We start from the raw sequence: 19,350 nt of genomic DNA, 5'->3' as shown, positions 1-19,350 counted from the left end.
TAACCTTGGGTTGACGTACATGGTTGCCATTGTGTGCATGATTGGGACACTAAGAAATTATAGTATGTCTCATATATATATATATATATATATATATATATATATATATATATTTATATATATATGGGTAGTGACGGGACATGGAGGAACCCATGGGCTCATCGGTGATAAGTTTTCCAAGTGAAAATAGACTATTCATCGGAGTCACCACTGACGAGTGACCACCCCTCCCCTCCCCTCCGCGCTCTCGTTCCGTCATTGTCAATATCAGTGCAAGATTGCAAGAAATATCAGCGTAAGATAGTGTGCCTACCACGAATTTTTTCGAATGAACAAAGGAGAAGTGAAAGGATAAAAAAGAGGAAAGACATTGAAAGCAACAAAGACAATATATTTATTTATTATGGACATAGTTGTGGGTATTGACCATACTCAAACCCTAGTCCGCTACTGTACGTAACATCATTGTCTCCCAATACAAGTATGTGTCATACAAATACTAACATACTTTTTTGTATGTTACACATATCAAAAGACATATGCATACAGTACATATTGCTTGCATGAATACAAGTAGAAGTAGATCATATAGTTAAGCGACTGCAAATTAAATTCCATTTCTCGTATATCTCACGAGTAATTTTCCCTTTGGATCTGGCAAGAACTTGCTCCAGTCTGTGTTAGGGAAGGGAGAGACCAATTCGAGATCAAAGTTCCTCAGCAAATGGCTCCATATCACTTTGAGTTGCATGTAAGCATAAGCCTCTCCAGTGCAAACGTGCCTTCCACCACCAAATGATGTGTAAGAGAACTTGCCACCCACTTTGTCCTCTCTTCTTTCTGGGCCAAACCGATTTGGATCATACACCTGAGGGTCCGTATAAATGTAAGGGATATAATTGTTTACTATAGTAGGAGTTGCTACGATGTAGTCCTGCGGGATGTCATATTGTTGGCCTTCTTTCGTCTGCACCGTGAAGCGCTTATGGACCCTGCGAACCAGCAGTGGTGTTGCAGGGTTCTTCCGCAGCGCCTCCTTGATGCAATTATGCAGCGTATCCATCTCTAAGAAGGCATTGTATTCTGGTCCGTCCTTGTATTTCTTGGCGACTTGATGTTGCTCCTCAATGGCAGCTCTTAAGAAGGCTGGATGGCTGAGAAGACAAGCTCCAGTCCAAGTACTAGTATGAGAGCTGGTGTGTTTTCCAGCAAACAGCAAGCCAATGATCAACCCGGCTACCTCTTCTACTGTTGTAGGGCGACCATCTTTGTACTTGGAGTCAATCAGTTTCTGCAGCGTGTCCTCCTCCACTCGCCCGGAGCTCTTACGGGACTCGACAACATTAGAGAGGATCTCTGTTAGCCTTATACGTGCCCTATCACGCTGCCGGTTTGCTGGAGTTGGGAGATATGGGAACAAGAAGCTGATCAAGGTCACACCCTTTTCGATCTCGCGAAAAAGTGTGTAGACTTCATCAAACATATTCTCCCGGACCTCTTTTCCAAGCAAACATCGGCCTGATATCAACATAAGTAGCTGCTCGAACTCAAGCTTTAGATCAACTACGCCTTCCTCTCCCCACTTTGCAAAGAAATCCTGTGCATATACATGAGTCAATTAATACACCACCCGTCCATCACACACACACACACACACACACACACACACACACACAGTAAAAAGGCGCACCTCCACTTCTTGAAGCATTGGAGAAACATGGCTCCTTAACCTGGATGCCCTCAGTGCTTCACTGTGGAAGCGCATTTGTTCCATTCGGGTGGCGGTATCTCTACCATAACCAACTGCCTTGCCAAACATGGGTACTGTGAACTCAAGCAGATTACCATGGCTAATCTCTGACTCCAAACCTTGGAAGAAATGAGTCGTCGCCTCTGGCCCGATCAAGAGTGTTACCTTGATCACTCCAAAGCAACTTACAGTGAAGACACTGCCATAGTTAACATATAGATAATTGAACATAGGTGGTAGACCCTTCTTCAGAAGGGTAGGTAATAATCCTAGGAGAGCAAGTCCATTCACCATGGGTGGAAGTTGGCCTGTTGTACGCTGTGGATCAATGTTTTTGATTCTTGCTCTTGTGATCTTGGTGGCCAATACAGTAATGGAAAGAAGAGCTATGGCCCACCACATCGTAGTGAGACTTGTCAAGTCCATGGTGATGTTTATTTGACCTGCAAGAACATTAGTATGAGTTACTCTCCCTCCCATTCATTTTATTAGGCCCATCTCTAAATAGACTGTTGTTGTTCTGTTGACAGTACATATATTGTACACTTCCCTACATGTACAACAGCTGAATAAACTTTTTATATAACCACGCATGCTTGAAGCTTAAATTTACCTGAGAACAAATCACATTCTTATGGACTCGGTGAACACCCAAGCATAACATATCGATGTTTATGCGGATCTAGCTAGTGGCATACAAATACTGACTGAGAGTAGAAAATAAAAAAAAAGCCAAAAAAGGAGAATGAATAAATCGCTAACGGCACTGATTAAAAGTACAGAATACTAGCTAGTAGAATAGACTATGCATGGTTTCATTATATTGCCTCAACAACGCGCATGCACCAAACTCTAATGAACAGAAGAGGTGGCAGCATGCATGCATACCTCAATACGTAGAAGCTTATTCGTCTCTTTCACGTACTAGCTAGTAGCAGCTAGTTAAATGGTATGTCTGCACTATCATCAAATTAGGGCTGCAATCTCTGCTAGCTAGCTAACTAGCAGTGAGTGAGTGCGAGATCTGTGCGGAGTAACACACAGGAAGGCAACTAAGGATATGAACATCGATATATAGAATATATACAGAGAGAGTGAGTGAGTGCAGTCTGGGAAGTCCAACATCAATTACAGCTACTCCTAGCTAGCAGCCACACTGTGACTAATGCCCGAGCCCGACCGTTGGTTCTTCTTGGTTGGAAATATCTCTGACTTTTGAGTACATAGTGTGGTGTCTTTTACCAGTGCTGCTGTACTCCCCACGTATGGAACGTCAAGTCCTAGCTAGTCGTAATCCATGGTTTCGTGCCCGAGTTGGAGTTTGCAACCTAATAGTCTGGGTCTGGCAATGACTACCAGAGAAAATACTACTCCCTCGCTTCTGGTTTGTATCTTAGGCCACGTTTTGACTATGAATTTAACTAGCAAAATATTCTCTCTCTCTCTCTCTCTCTAGCCTACCCCAACTTGTTTGGGACTAAAGGCTTTGTTGTTGTTGTTGTTGTTGTTCTCTCTCTCTCTCTCTCTCTCTCTCTGTGTGTGTGTGTGTGTAAATAATCAGCGACCCTTTTTGTAAGGAATAATAATTGGGCATGCATAGGGCCTCTTTGGTTCGTAAAATTCGCAAAACACAATAATCGGGGAGAAAGAGGCCGTGGTTTTCAACAAGAACTTGAAACATGCACACTTCTACAGATTATGCTATTACTGACAAAAGATCACAGATGCATGGTAGGAATATCCTTTTCAGATGAAGGCCACCATACGTGTCTAGGCCTTTGCCGAGAGTCCATGTCTTTGCCGAGTGCTTTCTGAATGGCACTTGTCAAAGAACAGGCTTTGCCGAGTGTCCAACCTTAGCCGAGGGCCTTTTTTTTTTGCACTCGGTTTATGAGATCCTTTGCCGAGTGTCCAACAGGACGCACTACCAATCCGGGCCATTTCAGTAGTGAATAGTGAGTGCTCCATTTGGTTTTTTTAGGGGTGAATACTCCATTTAGTGCAAGCCTCACAAAGTCTGCCAACCAGGAATCTTTTCAAATGCAACAGAAAAAAGTAGTGGAAGGACACAAAAGGACGGATGACATAGAAACCAACCAAGACTATGTATTTATTTCTTGATGAACATAATTGTGGGTACGGAACTACTAGCACTCAAAGCCAAGTCCGCCACTAAATGTGGCATCCAAACACGATTGCATTGATATTACACAGAAGTAAGCGTACATATACACATATAGGTTGCAGTGGATCAACTAATTAAGTGACTGCACAATGCCATTCCTCTTATATTTTACGAGTAGTTTTCCTTGTGGCTCTGGCAAGAACTTGCTCCAGTCTGTCTTGGGGAAAGGGGAGATCAATTCGAGCTCAAAGTTCCTCAGCAAATGGCTCCATATCACTTTAAGTTGCATGTAAGCATAGGCCTCCCCGGTGCAAATGTGTCGTCCACCGCTAAATGACGTGTAAGAGAACTTGCCACCTACTTTGTCTTCTCTTCTTTCGGGGCCAAACCGGCATGGATCATATACCTGAGGGTCCTTATAGATATAAGAGATGTTATTGTTGACTATAGTGGGAGTTGCTACGATGTGGTCTTGCGGGATGTCATATTCTTTGCCCTCTTTCGTCTTCACCATGAAGCTCTTATGTGCTCTGCGGACCAGCATTGGTGTTGGAGGGTGCTTCCTTAGTGCCTCCTTGATGCAACTATGTAGTGTATCCATCTCTATAAATGCATTGTAGTCTAGCCCCATGTCCTTGTATTTGCTACTGATTTGTTGTTGCTCCTCAATGGCAGCTCTCAAGAAAGTTGGATGGCTGAGTAAACAAGCTGCAGTCCAAGTACTAGTGTGAGAGCTGGTGTGTTTTCCAGCAAACAACAAGCCAATGATTAGCCCGACTACCTCTTCTACCGTTGTAGGGCGACCATCTTTGTACTTAGAGTCGATCAATTTCTGCAGCGTGTCCTCCTCAACTCTGCCAGAGTTCTTACGGGAATTGACGACATCAGAAAGGATTTGTGTTAGCCTTATGCGCGCTCTATCTCGCTGCCGGTTTGCTGGAGATGGGAGATATGGGAACAAGAAGCTGATCAAAGTCACACCATTGTCTTCAATCTCGTGAAATAGTGTGTAGACTTCATCGAACATGTTCTCCCGAACCTCTTTTCCGAGCAAACACCTGCTTGAGATCAACATGAGTAACTTCTCGAACTCAAGCTTTAGATCAACTATGCCTTCATCTCCCCATTTTGCAAAGTAACCCTGCATGAATGCATCAATACAACATAAGTTTTGTGCAACTTGTATGTAAACATGTACTCTAGAACAGATGAGTAATTTATGGTTTAAACTTTGTAATGAAAAGATGCCTGCATGCATAAACCGAGCTAGAGGCCCTTTTCGGGGCAAAAATACACTAGTAGAAAAAGGGTCAAACGTGAAGCACATTAGTGCCGGTTTGTATTTAAGCCGGCACTAATGTATACATTAGTGCCGGTTCCAACGGCTAGCCGGGCCGCTTTCATTAGTACCGGTTCGTGGCGAACCTTTAGCACCGGTTCGTGCCACGAACCGGTACTAATGAGAGTGGTGGCAGGATGTTGTCAGACTGGGCCCCTCCAACCCCTTTAGTACCGGTTCTTGGCACGAACCGGTACTAAAGGTCGTCCTACATAAACCCTTCGTCCACCCGAGCTCGCTCTGTTCTTCCCCTTTCCCCTCTCCTCTCTGTTCTTCCCCTCTTCCTCTCGAGCTCATCACACATTTTGCCCAAAATTTGTCAAGATTTGAAGGCCCCCATCCATTCAAATGATCACAAAGGTTAGCAACTTTGCCCTTTCATCTCTCATTGCTAGATTAGCTCTTGCAATGCTTTATATAGTGATTAATTTGTGAGTTTAGTAATTTGGGAGGATATATATATATGTGCTAGTATTTGATTTATATGCAATTTGAGGTCAAAAATAACACTTAGTTTGCATATGTAGGTGTGGTTTACTTAGTGCCTTCTAAATCTCCGTCGTAACCACCGTCGATCGCCCGCACCGTCCCGTCGCCGGCACCACCTTGTGGTGAGCCTCTTGTTCATGAAATTTTATATAAAAATTGATGTATGTGTGATTTGGATATATAGTTACTCGTATAATTATCTTACCCATACGTTGTTTGTTATACATATAGTGCCATGGTTTTGATATCCGTCCCCGTCGACCCTCGTCCTTGTTATGATTCAGATGTGGTATATATATTCTCTTTTAAAACTAGTTGCATTTCGTGTTTATGACAAATTATGGCCATCAAGTTGACATAGATATTTGTATGTAGGAGGTAGTTGAACCGGAAATTCCAACCGACCCTATTGTCAAGAGGTTAAATTTAGTTGAAAGAGAAAACGAGTACTTGAAAGAAAAATTGAAAAGAATTGAGGGGGAGAAGATGGAATTGGAGTTGCATGTTGCCGATGTCGTTGATGATCACAAGATCAAGATGGAGAAAATGCGCTTGAAGATTAGAAAGATTAGAAAATATGCCATCGATAGTGAGGCTTGGTATCATTATGCTGTTGGATCCATTGTTGCCTTAGTTGCGATCTTGATCGTATTTGTTGTTGCATTTAAATGCTTTAGCTAGAGAGTTATTTGTTTGTTGCATTTAAGTGTTGTATGAACTTTATGTATGAACTTGTATTAATTTGGTCTATTCGGTGTTGTGTAATGAAGATGAGCCGGCAATGGATGTACGATGACCGATGCTCTCCCCAGTTTGTTGAGGGCGTGCATACTTTTCTGCTTGCGGCTGAGGCAAACAAGCGGGTGGATGGTTTTATGCCTTGTCCATGTGCTCGCTGTAAGAATGGTCACAATTACTCTACGTCAAGAACCATTCACGTCCACCTGTTTAAGTCCGGTTTCATGCCCCATTATAATGTTTGGACCAAGCACGGAGAAAGAGGGGTTATGATGGAAGACAATGAAGAAGAAGAGGACGACGACAGCTATCCTAGCCATGGGTTCCCTGAATACGATGATACAACAATGGGGGAAGAAGCTGAGCCGGTAATGCGGGAAGAAGCTGAGCCGGCAATGCGGGAAGAAGCTGAAGAAGAGGCATCAGATGAGCCTGTTGATGATCTAGGTCAGGCCATTCCCGATGCAAAGAGAAACTGCGCAAGTGATTTGGAGAAGAAGAAGTTGCAGCGCATGTTAGAGGATCACAAAAAATTGTTGTACCCGAATTGCGTAGGTGACAAGAAAAAGCTGGGCACCACACTGGAATTGCTGCAATGGAAGGCAGAGAATGGTGTATCTGACAAGGGATTTGGAAAGTTGCTGGTAATGATAAAGGATATGCTTCCAAAGGACAACGAATTGCCCGAGAGTACGTACGAAGCAAAGAAGGCTGTCTGCCCTCTAGGGTTAGAGGTGCAGAAGATACATGCATGCCCTAATGATTGCATCCTCTACCGCGGTGAGTACGAGGATTTGAACGCTTGCCCGGTATGTGGTGCATTGCGCTATAAGATCAACCGCGATGACCCTGGTGATGTCGAGGGCCGACGCCCCAGGAAGAAGATTCCTGCCAAGGTAATGTGGTATGCTCCTATAATACCATGGTTGAAACGTTTGTTCCAAAACAAAGAGCATGCCAAGGCGATGCGATGGCACAGAGAAGACCGTAAGAAAGACGGAAAGTTGAGAGTACCCGCTGACGGGTCGCAGTGGAGAAAAATCGAAAGAAAGTACGGGAAGGAGTTTGCAGATGACACAAGGAGCGTATGGTTTGGTCTAAGCGCAGATGGCATTAATCCTTTTGGGAGCAGAGCAGCAACCATAGCACCTGGCCTGTGACTCTATGTTTGTATAACCTTCCTCCTTGGTTGTGCATGAAGCGGAAGTTCATTATGATGCCAGTGCTCATCCAAGGCCCTAAGCAACCCGGCAACGATATTGATGTGTACCTAAGGCCATTAGTTGAAGAACTCTTACAACTGTGGAATGGAACAGGTGTACGTGCGTGGGATGAGCACATGGGGGAAGAATTTGACCTAAAGGCGTTGCTGTTCGTGACCATCAATGATTGGCCTGCTCTCAGTAACCTTTCAGGACAGACAAACAAGGGATACCGCGCATGCACGCACTGTTTGGACGATACCGGCAGTATATATTTGGCTAATAAGAATGTGTACCTGGGACATCGTCGATTTCTTCCGAGCAGGCATCCCGTAAGAAAGAAAGGCAAGCATTTCAAAGGTGAGGCGGATCACCGGACGAAGCCTCGCCACCGTACTGGTGCTGATGTACATGATATGGTCAAGGATTTGAAGGTGGTCTTTGGAAAGGGTCCTGGTGGACAACCTGTTCCGAATGACGCTGACGGACGCGCACCCATGTGGAAGAAGAAATCTATATTTTGGGACATGCCCTATTGGAAAGACCTCGAGGTCCGCTCCGCAATCGACGTGATGCACGTGACGAAGAATCTTTGTGTGACCCTGCTTGGCTTCTTGGGCGTGTATGGGAAGACAAAAGATACACCTAAGGCACGGGAGGACCAGCAACGTATGTACGGAAAAGACGGCATACATCAGGGTCATGCAAGCTACGCTCTTACCAAAGAAGAGAAGGAAATCTTCTTTGAATGTCTGCTCAGTATTAAGGTACCGTCTGGCTTCTCGTCGAATATAAAGGGAATAATAAACATGGCAGAGAAAAAGTTCCAGAACCTAAAGTCTCATGACTGCCACGTGATTATGACGCAACTGCTTTCGGTTGCATTGAGGAGGCTTCTACCGGAAAACGTTCGATTAGCCATTGTGAAGCTATGTGCATTTCTCAATGCAATCTCTCAGAAGGTAATCGATCCAGAAATCATACCAAGGTTACAGAATGATTTGGTGCAATGTCTTGTCAGTTTCGAGTTGGTGTTCCCACCATCCTTCTTCAACATCATGACGCACGTCCTAGTTCACCTATGCGAAGAGATTAACGTTTTGGGTCATGTATTTCTACACAATATGTTCCCCTTTGAGAGGTTTATGGGAGTCTTAAAAAAATATGTTCATAACCGTGCTAGGCCAGAAGGAAGCATTTCCAAGGACCGTGAAGGGTCTTATATAGCCACGTTATGTTCACTTTTGCATGTATGGTAACAACAAGTGGTAGATCTAGTAATTCATGGTAACGCCAAGTTGGGCTCAATTATAAATCTATGGTAACGCCACGTTGTACTTCTAGTAATGGGGAAAACTAAAATTTAATACTAGTAGTAATGACGTGTCATAATCAAATTACCACATACCCAAAGCTAACAACAATTGGCACGTACAGAAGTCATTTACCCGGCTAGTTAACAAGGCAAATCTAGTGCGGTAATCATTTTACTATATTTTGCAAACCGTTACGAGGGTCTAAACTAAAAGAGATGTGGTCAGCTAATTTGGCTGGGCGTGGTGGTCTATGCAGCCAGGTAATCAATTATTGATGTTACGATGGTTTCCATCCTTTTTACGATCAAGCGGAGGGAGGTCTGTTGGTTGGCTAATTTGTGGCACTGCGCGCGGACGTCCGGTCCGCCCACCTAGCCGGAGCGCATGATTAGCGATTCTACGCTCGGGTGTACTTTAGCGCTACCGTGTGTGTGTACCGTAAAATGTGTAGTACCGTAAAATACCAGCAAACGAAAAAGAATTAAAATAGAAAACACAAAATTAAATGAAAAAAAATCATAAAACCAAAAACCCCCAAACATTTTAGTACCGATTGATGTTACCAACCGGTACTAAAGGGCTCCCGGCCCCCGGAGCTGACTCGTGCCACGTGGTTTCCTTTTAGCACCGGTTCATGCTGAACCGGTACTAAAGGGGGGGGGGGCCTTTAGTGCCGAAACTTTAATGCTGGTTCCTGAACCGGCACTAAAGGACCTTACGAATCGGTGCTATTGCCCGGTTCTGCACTAGTGATAACAAATGAGTAAGGGCACAGCCTGTTTGCTACGCACCTCCACTTCTTGAAGCATGGGATAAACATGGCTCCTCAACCTTGATGGTCTCAATGCTTCGATATGGAAGCGCATTTGTTCAGTTCGGGTGGCGGTATCTCTGCCATAACCAACTGCTTCACCAAACATGGGCACAGTGAACTCAAACAGATTACCGTGGCTAATCTCCGACTCCAGACCTTGGAAGAAATGAGCCGTCACCTCTGGCCCGATCAACAGTGTTACCTTCACTCCAAATGAACTTACCATGAATACACTGCCATATTTGACATATAGATCATTCATCATTGCCGGTAGACCCTTGTTGAAAAGGGTAGGTAATAGTTTGAGGAGAGCAACTCCATTCACCAGGGGAGGAAGTTGACCTGTTGTACGATGTAGATCAACGGTGGTGAATCTTGCTCTTGAAATCTTGGTGACTAACACGGTGATGAAAAGAAGAGCCACGGCCCACCACACTGCGGTAAGACTTGTTAAGTCCATGTTGTTATTTGGCCTGCAAGAACATTAGTATGAGTTACTCCCTCCCCTTCATTTTGTTAGGCACATCTCTATGAGTTGGATTGACTAGGAGTCCTTTTATGGACGTCACATAAATGGACTGTTAAGATGTTAGAGTATATATTGTACACCATGCATGATGCTTATAGAACTATATATGATGCTTAAATTTACTTGAGAACAAATCGATTAAACTTGGAATCTGATAAAGTACCTGATGTCAGGTACGTGCACATGGCAAAAGGAACGTTTTTTGTGACATTTTATATTTGTTGAGAATGGCAAGTTTAGTGGGCAAGCATGGCAAATCTGTCTTAGTTTATCTTTTTGCTAGGAAAATTGCTGTGCTTGTAAGAAAAATGGACATCCGCGCATCAACTAAAATTGCCATAAAAATCGTTTGTTTTGCCATGTGCAAGTACCTGACGCCAGGTACTTATCATTTTCGTTAAACTTCTTGTACGACTAGAAGTCCTTTTATACACTTAGAATTGAATAAACTTCTTATATAACCATGATGCTTAAATTTACTTGAGAACAAATTTCATTTTTATATACTCAGTGAATAACCAAGCATATATAACTTACTTTTTTGAAAAGATGGACAGCACCCAGGGCCTAACCGAACATAACATATGGATGTTTCTACAAATCTAGCTAGCTTGGCTTACAAATATTGACTTGGAGTAAAAAATAAAAAAGGAAAAAACAAGGTACCATATCATGCAGCTGACATGACAATATTACTGATATATATGCCAAGAGAAAAAAAAATCACAAATCGTGAAGCAACTTAGCGTGCAGATAGGAGACCTGGCAAGTTAAAATTAATTAATCCACAGCCCTAACTTTAGAAAGAAGATCTAGCTAGCATGCATACATACCTCAATATGTCTCGGCAAAGAGGGTTGTGAGCTCATGAGTGTATGTATACTACCTGCTAGCTGGTTAGTGTCTCACATATATATATCATGTAGCATCGTAAATTAGAACCGTCCTCAGCGCCGCACATAGAAAACACAGGAAGGAGGTAAGGACACTTAACATGGATAGCTAGAATATATAGAGAGAGTGAGTGCAGGGTACCAAGCTATGTATGACTAACTGTTATACCAGCACGGTCCACACGGGCAAGCTAGCTAGTAGTAACAGTTTGGGAAGTCCAACATTACTTCTAGCTTAACTAGCATCCAAGCTTAGCTAGTATCCACTGTGACTAATGCATGCACGTGTTTCTTCCTGTTCAAAATTGAGCTTTGACTCTTTTCAGTAGCTAGCATAGATACCGTACTGTGTTCTACTAGTATTCGGCAGGTAATCAAGTTGGAGTCTGCAACTTAATTGTATGACAGTGACTAGGAGAAAATAGCACTGAAAGGTATCAAGTGCCTAACTATTATGTAGCTCACCATATTTGCACAGAATCGAGGGTCAAATAATATCTTTAAGCATATATCACTGCCTACTCTTTTGAAAAACCTCAGGCGTCAGTGATCACATGGGCGGCTAGTAGTTGGAGTGTTGGACTACACAACACTAGATAAACATGTTGACTGATAGACCGTGCTGAGCCGTCACAAATTTTGAACATGGTTAAGCAGGTCAAGACTCTAGCTGCTGGGAGAAATATTTGTAGTCACAACTTGGTTACTATGCTAAAACTAGCCAAAACACTGCATGTTCGATTGGCAACAGTCTTTTTTTTCTTTTGAGTGAAGATTGGCAACAGTCAAATTAAGAAGAAGAGAAAAAGCAATTTACAACAGTACGCCATTGGCATACTCTCGAAAAAAAATTAAGAAGAAGAAGAAGATACCCCCCCCCCCCCCGTGCGTCGTCCTCCCTGGTTCACTCGGGGGCGAAACCCTAGCCCGCCGCCACAAGCCCACTCCCCTGGTCTCCCTCCCCCACCGCCGCCGTCAGCCTTCGCCGGGCCTGGCTCGCGCGGTGGTTGGCGGCGGCGGGGCGTCCACTCGCGCCATCTGCGTCGGTTAGCCCGCCCCTCCTCCCTGGTCGCCCTCCCTGGTTCACTCAGGGGCGAAACCCTAGCCCGCCGCCACAAGCCCACTCCCCTGGTCTCCCTCCCCCACCGCCGCCGTCGGCCTTCGCCGGGCCTGGCTCGCATGGTGGTTGGCGGCGGCGGGGCGTCCACTCGCGCCATCTGCGTCGGTTAGCCCGCCCCTCCTCCCTGGCCGCCCTCCCTGGTTCACTCAGGGGCGAAACCCTAGCCCGCCGCCACAAGCCCACTCCCCTGGTCTCCCTCCCCCACCGCCGTCGTCGGCCTTCGCCGGGCCTGGCTCGCGCCGTGGTTGGCGGCGGCGGGGCGTCCACTCGCGCCATCTGCGTCGGTTAGCCCGCCCCTCCTCCCTGGTCGCCGCTGTGGGTTTCGCCTCTCCCCTTTTCTGCATCGGCGCTCTCCCTCGTCGACTGTCCCTGGCACCGCCCCATCCGCCGGATCCGGCGCTGGTGGTGGCTCTGACGGCGGCTGGCTGCTAGATCCGGCTGCCTCACTCTGGGCCAGGGTGGCGGCCTTGCGCCTGTTTAGGCTTGCCGCGGCCGTTCTGGAGTCGCCGGATCCGGGGCCCTGGCGGCTGCTGGCCATCAACTTTTGCCGGATCTGGCCTCTGGGGACGCTGCAGACGCGATTTTGTTCTCCGGGGAGGCGCGTGGTGTCTACGGAGATGCTCCTGGTGGGTGTGGCGGGGATGTCGGCTGGCTGCAGATGTGATGCGTGTGGTGGTTGGATGCCAAGGCGGCGACCCCGGATTGTGCGAACATCGTCGTCTCTGCGGCGAGCGGCGCTTGTGGGTGCTAATCCGTGACTTTGGCGTGTGGGCGGCGAGGTTGCGGCGGACGTGTTCTACGGTGGCGGGACGCCCCATCGGCCGGCGTTCCTGCTTTTGATGAAGATCTTCGTCCCTCCCAGCTAGCTTGCGCCCTTCTGGTCAGATCTGGGACCGTGTGGGCGGGGTGTGGAGCGGGACCGGGGGAAACCCTTGGTCATTGGCGGCGGCCACGACATTGACGGCGCCATTGGCGTCGACTCCCTCCTTGGAGGCCTTGTTGAGGTCCCCTCCTAATCGTTGCTTTGCATCCTGGTGGTGAAAGCTCTAGCTCCCCTTGCGGATAGCGGCGGCGTGCTGTCGTCGCATCCCTTCTTGGAGGCATCGTCCGGGGCGCATGGCTGCAAGGTTGGCGCTTGCTACTTGTTTGTGGGCGGATGGTGGCGCCTTCATGTTCATCCTCTTCCGTCGGTCTTCGTCTGTGGTATCGTCTTCAACTCGCGTTTGGATGTGCAGTTGGCTGTGCCCGGTGGTGAGGTCATGGTAGTCTTGTGGGTGTGGTTCAAGCTCTGGTTCCTCACGTCTGGGATGCTCTGCTGGTTCTGTTCATGCCGCTCTCGGTGAGCTTTCTACCTTCCGACGGTTCGGCGCCCTTCGAGCCAGGGCGAGAGGATTGTGGTCTTCTTTGGAGGTTGATTAGGATGGCATGATGGCAGGCTCTGCAGGAGTAGGTGATGGCGTTGGCCTCTGACGCTGGTGCTGCTTGTGTTCTCACCCTGTTGCCGGTGTAGCTGTTGTTCTAGACGTTTGGCCTTTACAATTCAGGCTGGGACCCCTCTTCTATTTTCCGTTTGCCTGTATTGCTGTTAGGTTGTGAGTTGTTCTAGCACCTTGTATCTTTGCCGTTTTTCTTGTAAGTTGTCTGTTTGTAATCCTGGCCAATTGATGGCTTTGTTAATTCAAAACCGGGCTAGGTTCGAGCCTTTTCTCGGACTTGGCCGTCGCCTTTTCTCTAAAGAAGAAGAAGAAGAAGAAGAGATTGGGTGGTGGAGGAGGAGGGCAATAACTAGAGGCGGTTACCTAGCTAGTATTAGTGGTCGATAGATTAACATCACTAAACGCCGCCGAGTGCCAGAGACCCATCACCTAGACACCACCTTTGCTCAAGTAAATGTTGCATTAATTCTCCTTAGTCTATTTCTCCTTTTAGCTAGTATCATGCATGCCAACTAAGCAATTTTGATGAGGTGATATAGAATTAAAGGAATAAAGAAAGCGTTGAGTATCATATTATGAGACTGTATCACAATAAATTGTATATTATTATATGTCATGCATGGCAACAAATGAGGCCACCTAAGATACTAGTTTTTTTTGCGGGGACACCTAGCTAAGATACTACTATATAATACTCCCCACTACGACTAGCTATTACTTATTTTATTCTTAAGTTAGTACTTAGTTAAATTCCCTGGTTTACTGTCTGCCTAGCAACCAATAGAGTAAACTATTCCCAAACTACCGTTTGAGTGCGAACGTAGTTGCGTACATGACAACATAGTTGTGGAGTTGGTAGTTTCCTTCTAGTAGCTCTTTGGTGGTAACAATACCCATGAAAAGAGGGGTAAAAATTGGCATACCTTTTGCTAAATGGGGTAACCCGGATGAAATGTTGTTAAATGAGGTAATTAGTGCCAGAAATATCAATGTAGGGGGTGAAAACTAAAATTTACTCTAGATAGAAGTCCCGTCTGCTTATTTGGAAAAATTCTCTTCCACTGATCTTGTGCAAATGGACAATTCCAGAAGAGATTAATAAGAGTTCCCTCTTGACTATCACAATATCAGCACGGTTGAAGCTTTGATGATGGAATGGCTTTATGTGAAGAAGATATCTACATTTATACAACCATGTAACAACAATCAGAAGAAAACTTTGTGTTCAAGTTGGGCAGCACATTTCCAAAGCTTAGCAAAGAGGAAGTGACCCCCCCCCCTTTTCTTGGGTCAAGGACTCATGGGCCAAACTGCACGACACAGACATGATCACCACCTTCTCTACCGAGCTCCGTTGCCCGGAGTTGACTCAAAAGATCAGGCGCAAGTCCCCACAGATGACACCAGAGCTCTTCGACATTGCCAAAAACTACACTACCGGGATGTAAGTGGTCCTCAACAAGCAAAAGTACAACGAGGGGGAAGATAGAGGAGCGCCCAAGTCATCCAAGGCCAAAGCCACCAGAGTCTCCCAGATCCAAGAGCGCTCGCGGATTGTCAAGGAGGAACAACAATCATAAGCGCGAGAGCGATGATAAGGATGACCTTGTCGCGACGGCCAAACATGCCCTGACATGGGGTATCGACATCGCAACCCGAAAGAAAAGAGGAATCGATCTCTTTTGAAACTAGAAAACCAAGAAGCCATTGTGGGTGAATATTGTCGAAGATCTTTGGATTGTTTGGTTTCAAGATATTCGAAGCAGCAGCCGCTATGGCTTTGAAGAAGAAAGGCATGTTAAAGTTGGTCTTGAGCTAAATGACAAGCCTCTCCATGGGATGGTGAATGTGAAACATAGGTTCACCAGTTGGAGCTGAAACTGCAGCTCCAGAAGGGATTTTGAGCATTTCGATGGGCTAGAAAAGAAAACTAATGATATTCAAAAAAATAACCAAAAATAACATCTGCAAATGATCCTTCGCATAATTCTCTAATAAAGAACAAAAACTTACCCTTCACATAGTCTAGTTTGACTCAAATGAGTTGTGTCAATATCACGAATACAAACAAGCATGAGAAAGGTTGTTGAACACCAAGCATGCCAGCAAACCTCTCTCGAGTGTAAACTTTGATCAAATCAAAATGATGACTCTGAGTTTTGATTTTTTACTTTTTCAAATTTGCATACTTTTTTCAAACTCACAAACTTTTTACTAAAATATTTTTAAACTTATGAATGTTTTTCTCAAATCTGTGGATACTTTTTTCAAATTCACAAACGTTTTCATTTTTTGTGAACTTTCCTCAAATTCATCAAATTTTTCAAACTTTGTGAAAAAAATTCAAATTCATGAACTCTTTCATAATTATGAGTTTTTTTAAAATGTTAAATTTTTTCAAAAAAAACGTGTTTATTTTTTATTTTTATGAACTTCCTTTTCAAATTTATTTTGCTTTTTCAAATCCATGAACTTTTTGTAAACCGACCAACATTTCATAAATCCATGAACTTTTCTAATTTCACGAACATATTCAAAATTACAAAATCCTGAACCAGCAGCACCACAAAACTGACAAGTAAGTGAAGCGAAGGAGTGAAGTTTAATAGGCCACAGCCCACTTCCGTTCGCATGAGCGTCGGTTCCGGATTCGACGCTATAGGCGCTTTTTCTCAGCTATGTATCGCTTTTTCTCTCTGCATTTTTCTCTTTTTTCGATGCTAGCATAGGTTATATTTATCTTTTAAAACAATATTTTATTTTTTAGTGTTTCTTTGTTTTATTTAGTTTTTCTTCGATGTCCACTGGTAATTGATTTCTTCTTTTTCCTTTTTCATTTTTTTCAACTCATTTTTTTAACACATTGTAAATTTTTCATATATATTAGAGACATTTTAGACAAGTTTAATATTTTATAAATGCGTAATTAACCTTTTTTGAATTTATGTTTTGATGTTTAACTTTTACACATTGTACATTTTTCCTATACATCTGAAACATTTTATATATACGTTTAACAATTTTTGAAGTACAAGTAAACATTTTTCAAGTATGCATTGAACATTTTTATAATGAAACAAAACCGTTTTTCAACCTACACTGTTTTTTTAATTGTAAAAATATAATTTTTAAATTTCATGAATGTTTATTTAAACACATGAGCTTTTCCAAATAGCACGTGATTTTTTTAGAATGTTGTGACACATTTTTTTAATTGTGCAAACACTTTTTGCATTGCTTAAACATTTTTAAAATTTCATGAACATTTTTTTGGAATGCATGAACAGTTTTTTAAATGTCTTGATAATTCTTTTTGAATGCTACGAACAATTTTTTTAACCACATGAACATTTTATAAATGTTCAGTGATATTTAAAACAAATAACTAATGTAATATTTAAAATATTTTAAAATAATAATAAACACACAAACCAAACAGAATGCTAAGCGTCTTGATGCAAAAGGACAATTCCAAACGAGAGATGAAGAACAATTTCTCTTGAATTCACTAGTAAAATTGGTCTTGAGCTGAATGAGAAACTTCTCTATGGGGTGGTGAATGCTAAGCGTGGTCCACGGCTCCATGAGAGATTCTGGGTATTTTGATGGGCTAGACCAGAAAACTAATGATATGCAGAAAACAACCAAAACATATACCATCTACAATAATCCTTCGCACAACTCTCTAATAAAGTACAAAAAAATTATCCTTCACATAGTCTAGTTTGAATCAAATGAGTTGTGCCAATATCACAAATACAAGCAATCACGAGAAAGGTTGCAATGTCACTGCATATTTAAATCAACTCCTTGAATTGATTCATTTAAAATGGTAGAAATAGTGCTCGGTTAATTTGGCTAGAACACAAGGTGAAAACTGATGCCATGACATTTCGTCAACAACACTTTCATCCACTATTTTGAGCTCAGTATATATATGAGAAAAACAATCCAATATTTGGCTAGAACACAACTACATTGGACACTCAACTAGACTACGTTGATGAACTAGCTCAAATCAACCATCACACATATATAGCGAATTTGATTGCAACGTGTGCGCACAAAATATCCAGACATGATCTTGAAACTCATTTGGCCACTACTTTCTGATAATAAGTGTGGCTCTTCTCTTGGGCTCACTTCTCACTAATGTCGGCGTCTCCAAAAGACTATGTCCCAACAAATTAACAAAACACTAACAAGGTGGCAGGTTCCCATAACAAAACAAGGTCTTGATTAGCATAGATCGGCGATGCTCGATGCTGATTTTCACACCGCTGGAAAGCGGTAGCAACGCCTGCACCAACGAGTTGGCCCTTGAATCTTCTTCATGGCAGTGGATTTTGTTTCTGTCGATACAAGGGTAGTTGCCTGAGCCCGACAACGGTGCTCTCCTTGTCGACTACAAAGCAGATTTAGCACCCTTGCATGTACTACATTTCTCCTGCAGAGTGTCAACATTAAGGTACTATATTAGCAAGGGCCTAAGAGGTCCTACTGTTCCAGCGGGTCAATTGGTATTTAGAGATGGTTCTGAGAGGGTACCATTTCGAGGTTGAAACTTAGCTCCTTCAGTTTGGGCGAACGATGTAGGAGGCGACGCGGCGGGTAGAAGTAAGCAGCTAGGCTCCAATCACCCAACAACAGACTTGTCAGGTTGCTGAACACCGGGCATGTCTGCAAACCTCTCTCAGATGTGAACTTTGATGAAATCAAAATGATGACAGTGAGTTTAGTAGTTGATTATTCGATACTTTTAAGCTAGCTTGTTAAGATAATACCAACACATATATAGGAGGGGAAACAAGTAAGCTGAAAAAAGTGAAGATCCTTTGAATTTACATCCGAGAAGAAACTATATGACAAAATCTAACCAAGGAAGCAAATATATTCATCTAGACTCGTATGGATATGAAAAGAAAACTAGTTTGTACCTCAGGTAATGGTGTCTGCAACTCCAAGGCGTCGGATGTGAGAGGCCAGCAAGTAGACCAATGACCCATAAGTAGACCATGACCCAGAAGTAGACCATGACCAAGTATTGTGCTTTCCATAAACTGAAATGTGTCATATCTCAGGCTAACTGAAGTTGTTACTAGAAAGAACATATCCCTGGTTAATATAGCACAGAAATGACATCATGATTCTAAGATAGAGAGATGGGTAAGATTGCTAGCACAAATCAGGACACCTTGGTGATAAGGTAGCTAATGATATGTAGAACCTTGAGTGACCTCGATGAGATCTCCATCAAGTCCACCAAACAACAATGCTCTAGCTCTAAATGCTCAAGGATTGGGCAGTCGCAGTTCAGCGACCTAAAGAACTCATCTCTCGACAAGAGAGATTGGAGCCTGACTATTTTGAGGTGTTGTATACAAAACATGGTTGTGCTATCCAGAAACACGGGTCCTGAAACATGAAGGAGATGAACTTTGTGCATCATGACATGAAGAATCCACTCACAACACATGATACTATCAACTTCGTGGACAAAGATCTGGGATTCATCCAAGGAAGCAGTGTTGTCACGTAAGGGCAGCAACGAGCAAGCGATCCCCGATCTTATCTAACTTGTCACCATCCATGAAGTTCT

At 43.8% G+C, this 19,350-nt stretch overlaps 2 protein-coding genes across 2 annotated transcripts; both read right to left on the bottom strand.

The window, feature by feature from the left end:
* Positions 1–370: 370 nt before the first annotated feature.
* LOC123101938 (obtusifoliol 14-alpha demethylase-like) lies at positions 371–2,918 on the bottom strand. The gene is made up of 3 exons (XM_044523181.1): positions 2,639–2,918; positions 1,691–2,193; positions 371–1,597 (listed from the first exon to the last, which is right to left on the bottom strand). The coding sequence occupies exons 2-3, from the start codon at positions 2,174–2,176 to the stop codon at positions 608–610; spliced, it is 1,476 nt and encodes a 491-aa protein (XP_044379116.1). The 5' UTR covers positions 2,177–2,193; positions 2,639–2,918; the 3' UTR covers positions 371–607.
* Positions 2,919–3,831: 913 nt separating this feature from the next.
* On the bottom strand, positions 3,832–11,291 carry LOC123106269 (obtusifoliol 14-alpha demethylase-like). The gene is made up of 3 exons (XM_044528476.1): positions 11,136–11,291; positions 9,751–10,246; positions 3,832–5,016 (listed from the first exon to the last, which is right to left on the bottom strand). Exons 2-3 carry the CDS (start codon positions 10,231–10,233, stop codon positions 4,006–4,008), a joined length of 1,494 nt encoding a protein of 497 aa, XP_044384411.1. The 5' UTR covers positions 10,234–10,246; positions 11,136–11,291; the 3' UTR covers positions 3,832–4,005.
* Positions 11,292–19,350: the final 8,059 nt, after the last annotated feature.

The sequence above is a fragment of the Triticum aestivum genome, chromosome 5A (assembly GCF_018294505.1).
Source record: "Triticum aestivum cultivar Chinese Spring chromosome 5A, IWGSC CS RefSeq v2.1, whole genome shotgun sequence".
Classification (NCBI taxonomy): domain Eukaryota; kingdom Viridiplantae; phylum Streptophyta; class Magnoliopsida; order Poales; family Poaceae; genus Triticum; species Triticum aestivum.
This window is presented reverse-complemented; position numbering and strand designations above follow the sequence as displayed.

Bases quoted from the DNA above. Each gene is read 5' to 3' on its own strand.
- LOC123106269 (XM_044528476.1), bottom strand. From the start codon at position 10,233: ATGGACTTAACAAGTCTTACCGCAGTGTGGTGGGCCGTGGCTCTTCTT. The intron at 5,017-9,750 runs GTGCGTAGCAAA...GCATTCATGCAG, and splicing joins CCATGCTTCAAGAAGTGGAG to GGTTACTTTGCAAAATGGGG.
- LOC123101938 (XM_044523181.1), bottom strand. From the start codon at position 2,176: ATGGACTTGACAAGTCTCACTACGATGTGGTGGGCCATAGCTCTTCTT. The intron at 1,598-1,690 runs GTGCGCCTTTTT...GTATATGCACAG, and splicing joins CAATGCTTCAAGAAGTGGAG to GATTTCTTTGCAAAGTGGGG.